The following is a 4,652-nucleotide window of genomic DNA, read 5'->3' as shown; positions in this document are numbered from 1 at the left end:
CTCGTAGTCGTCATGGAATTGTCAAACCCAATAAAAAATACCAAGACCACTCTCTTCACACTTCTACCTTTGTATCACCCATTCCAAAAAATCCCGTACATGCTCTACGTGACCATAATTGGAAAATTGCTATGCAGGAAGAATATGATGCGCTTATTGACAATGGTACTTGGGCCTTAGTTCCGCGTCCGTCTAATGTAAATATTATTCGTTCGCTTTGGATTTTTCGGCATAAAACGAAATCTGATGGTTCTTTTGAGAGACATAAGGCTCGTCTTGTTGGTGATGGGAAAACTCAAAGAAAAGGGATTGACTGTGATGAAACTTTCAGTCCGGTTGTGAAACCGGCAACTATACGGATGGTTCTTAGCATTGCTTTATCCAAGTCTTGGTCTATTCATCAATTGGATGTGAAGAATGCCTTCTTACATGGCAACTTGAATGAAACAGTATACATGTATCAACCTTTGGGGTTTAAAGATCCGGCTCGTCCTGATCATGTATGTCTTTTGAGAAAGTCTCTTTATGGTTTGAAACAGGCACCCCGCGCTTGGTATCAACGTTTTGCTGATTTTGCTGCATCAATTGGCTTTAATCACAGCAAATTGGATACTTCTTTATTCATTTATCGCCATGATCAGGACACTGCTTACATTCTTCTTTATGTTGATGACATTGTGCTCACTGCTTCTTCAGATTCCCTTCGGAAATATGTCATTTCTCAACTTAGCACTGAATTTGCAATGAAAGATTTGGGTCCTTTGAGTTATTTCTTAGGCATTGCTGTTACCCGACACAAGAATTGTTTGTTCTTGTCTCAAACGAAATATGCTCATGACATTATTAAGAAAGCAAGTATGACAGATTGTAATCCAGCTTCCACTCCTGTTGATTCTAAAGGAAAGATGAGCACTCAATCTGGCATTTCTTATGGATATCCTACCTCTTATCGTTCTTTATGTGGGGCGTTACAGTACTTGACATTCACTCGTCCGGACATTTCTTATGCTGTACAACAAGTTTGCTTGTTTATGCATGCTCCTGAAGTTGCTCACATGAATGCCTTAAAACGAATCATCCGTTATATTCAAGGCACTGCTGATTATGGTTTGCAGTTATACAAATCATCTATTACTTCCCTTATTTCTTATACGGATGCTGATTGGGGCGGGTGTCCTGATACTCGTCGATCTACATCAGGTTATTGTGTCTTTCTTGGAGATAATTTGATTTCTTGGTCTTCTAAAAGGCAACCTACTTTGTCAAAGTCTAGTGCTGAAGCAGAGTATAGAGGGGTTGCAAATGTCGTCTCGGAATCATGTTGGGTCCGAAACTTATTATTAGAACTCAGATGTTCGGTTACACAGGCAACCTTAGTTTATTGCGATAATGTTAGTGCTATTTACCTCTCTAGTAATCCGGTACAACATCAGCGCACTAAACATATTGAAATGGACATTCACTTCGTTCGTGAGAAAGTCCAACAGGGTGAAGTTCGTGTCTTGCATGTGCCATCCCGATACCAGATTGCAGATATTTTTACTAAAGGTCTGCCTAAGATTTTATTTGATGATTTTCGGGCCAGTCTCAGTGTTTGCAAAGCTCCTGTTTTGACTGCGGAGGTGTGATAGATTATGAGAATAATCTTTATATTAAGAATATAAAATAATATATGTGAATAGATTATGAAAATAATTTTATATTAGGCATATAAAATAATATCGTTATTATATTATTAGTTTCCTTATTAATCTTTTGTAATGTATATATATTGGAGATTTCCCTGATGTAAAGGGCAAGAAGATTAAACAAGATTCTCCCTATTCTTTCACTCCTCATTTTTCAAGTTAAGGACATACATCCCATACAAATATGAAGAGAATCCCCAACAACAAAGTACTGTTGATACTGCTTTGAGGCCGTTAAATGGATCTCCATAAACCACGACCCCCGCCGCAATATTAAACATCATGAGCGACGTCGTACATATTCCTCCCGTCAACGACGTCGTTAAAAACACCATCCCCGCCGTTCCCATAAAACAAGCCTGCCACATCACCACATTCCCTGCAATCGTCCACCAATATACACATGGACCCATGTCGAACACATTTCTAGACTCGTTAACCATTTCCTTAAACCCGCCCCCCTTGTCCACCGCCATCCCCACCACCGCTAGAGCAGTCGCCGCCGCTTCCATCACCACCTGCATCTCCATCACCATCGAATAAGAGTCCACATTTCTGTATATTATCTCCATTAGAGGGAGATAGAGTGCGAATAGCAAACCCGCCCCGACTGTGCAGAAAAACCCCACCAAATATTCAGACTGGGTCAATCCCTGAGGGCGATCGTTGTTCGCGGATAGAGCGAGAAGGACTGAGGCCAAGGAAAGCAGAACGACGCTGTTTAGGTTATGAAAGTTAACCTTTTTCTTGACGAGGATAATGGAGAGAATAAGGTTGAACGCCAGTTGTGATGACAAGAGTAGAGAGGAAGTGGAAAGTGGGAGGTATGAATTTCCCCATGAGAAGAGCAAGTTGTTTACTCCTAGGAGGAGTCCCACAAAAAGAGAGAGTCCTAGGATTCTCGGTCTGGCGATCAATCGAGAAAAAGGACGTTTTCCGGGTGAAATTGAAGGGAAGAAATAATGAGGGATGCAGATGAAAGGGATGAGGAGAGGGAATCCGGCGCATTGAACTAAAGTGGAGACCCAACGGCTTGAACCCTTATGAATGAAGTAGAATTTGGAGACAAGACTCGCTGATACGGACCCAACCAACAAGCATGCATAGTTCATCCCGATCAATATCATGTTAATATTCATTTTGAACCGATTTTCTTCAGAAGAACTGATCTCGTTCATTCTGGATTGCATTTCTTCCCGATGACTACAAATTAATTGAAGTTGCTCACGGCCGTTGTTGCCTTCTTCGGAGGATGATGATGATAATCTCTCTGAAGATTTCATAGATGATGCAGTTGGTCAAAGATAAAGAAAGAGAAAGAAGGGCTTTTGTAATTGGGACAAACCAATAGCCTGTAAAGTGTGGTGACTTTTCATCTAGCATTGAATAGTTTATCTGTATTTATAGCTAGGGCTGGTTAGGTTCAATAAATTCAGTTATGTTTTAATAATATCTATTTAATTAATTAAGGAATTATCCTTTAAACTAATTGAAAATTAATTATGTGATCATTCAAATTATTACTAAAATACAAATATTATCTTTACTTTAATTTTATAAAATTAAATATAAAATAATATTTTAATAATTAGACCCAACCATAATAATTTTGTTGTCCTTAAACACCAACTCTTCCATCTATCAATATCAAAATTTTAGTCATTTTTTTTTTATCAGGTTTTAATTTTTGTTAAAAAAAATAGAAAATAGTGAAGTTTATATGAAAGAAAGTAGGGGAAGGAGTATTCTAGCCCTTTCATCATCTTTAATTTTTTTTACTAGTAATTTAACCAGATTATTTCTCTAACCAAAACTTTTCAATTTGAAAATATTTCAAGTGTTTAAAAAAACGCAGAAATAATAAATTAAACAATAAGAAAAAAAATAAAATAATAATTATTATTCAAAAGAGTCACTTTATTATTATTAATTTTTTTTAAACAATTTATATTTGTAATGAAGCACGAGAATCACTCTATTTTTTTTTTAATTTATGGACGCCCTATTTAAGAGTAAGTCTATGAATATAAAAAATAATTATTCTTTCTCCATAGTTCAATCGGAATCTTGGTAAAATATGAAAATATGTTTAGGCATCGCTTCACTAACTTAGTTACTGGTGAACTCCATTAGCTAGATTAGGGTCCTTCCCCCTTTCTCTAGTCAATCTTCTCTATTGAGGAAAAATCTTTACTTTCGTTTAGTTAGGGAGTGTAAAGGCAATCCTATAGAGAATTACTCGTCTAGTTCGAATGTAGACCGTATGAGTCGAGAGAGTGTAGAGCTAGACAACTCCAGATAGAATTACGGCTATGTAAGCTTATGACCCACAAGAGGTATTCAGATATAATTTACTTTAAATCATAACGAGATTATTTAATGAAACTTATATCAAACAAAGTCTTTGGGTGCACACTTTTATTACTTTTATCAAAAATAAAATAAAAATAATAATTTAATAGTATATTTATTTTATCATAATCTAAATGTTGAAAAACCATTAATCTAAATCGTATAGAAAATTTTGATTTGACAAAACTTACTTCAAAACTAAAGAGGTATATATAGAGTACCAAAACGGTAGGTATAGAGGTTTTAATACATACTGTTTTATTACTATTAACAAACTATACAGCGATGTATCTTGTTTCAATCGACATTGATATTAGGGATGACAATGGTTACCTAGGGTCGGGCATGGGGATGGGGAGAAAGTATCGGGTACGGGGAGTGTGTGAAACCCAAATCTGATACTTGATTATATTAATATTAAAATTAATTTTTTTTAATAAAGTTTAATGTATGACTTTTTAAATATTCTCAAATACAACATTTAATTTGATCTTATCCAAACTTCACTCTAAACATTGTCATAAATACACTACACTTAACTTTAAATTTTTTATATTCTCAAAAAATTATTTCTCCTCATAAATCTTCAACACTAACTTTTATTTAATAATA

General features: G+C 35.6%; 1 protein-coding gene across 1 annotated transcript; it reads right to left on the bottom strand.

Moving 5' to 3' along the window:
- Window positions 1–1,828: 1,828 nt before the first annotated feature.
- On the bottom strand, window positions 1,829–2,815 carry LOC124917062 (probable purine permease 4). Its single transcript, XM_047457632.1, has one exon. It carries the CDS (start codon window positions 2,813–2,815, stop codon window positions 1,829–1,831), a length of 987 nt encoding a protein of 328 aa, XP_047313588.1.
- Window positions 2,816–4,652: the final 1,837 nt, after the last annotated feature.

The sequence above is a fragment of the Impatiens glandulifera genome, unplaced genomic scaffold, assembly GCF_907164915.1.
Source record: "Impatiens glandulifera unplaced genomic scaffold, dImpGla2.1, whole genome shotgun sequence".
Lineage (NCBI taxonomy): Eukaryota > Viridiplantae > Streptophyta > Magnoliopsida > Ericales > Balsaminaceae > Impatiens > Impatiens glandulifera.
Note: the sequence above shows the minus strand (reverse complement) of the source record. Positions and strands in the feature narration are given on the sequence as shown.

Excerpts from the sequence above, each read along its gene's own strand:
- LOC124917062 (XM_047457632.1), bottom strand. The coding sequence starts at position 2,815 with ATGATATTGATCGGGATGAACTATGCATGCTTGTTGGTTGGGTCCGTA.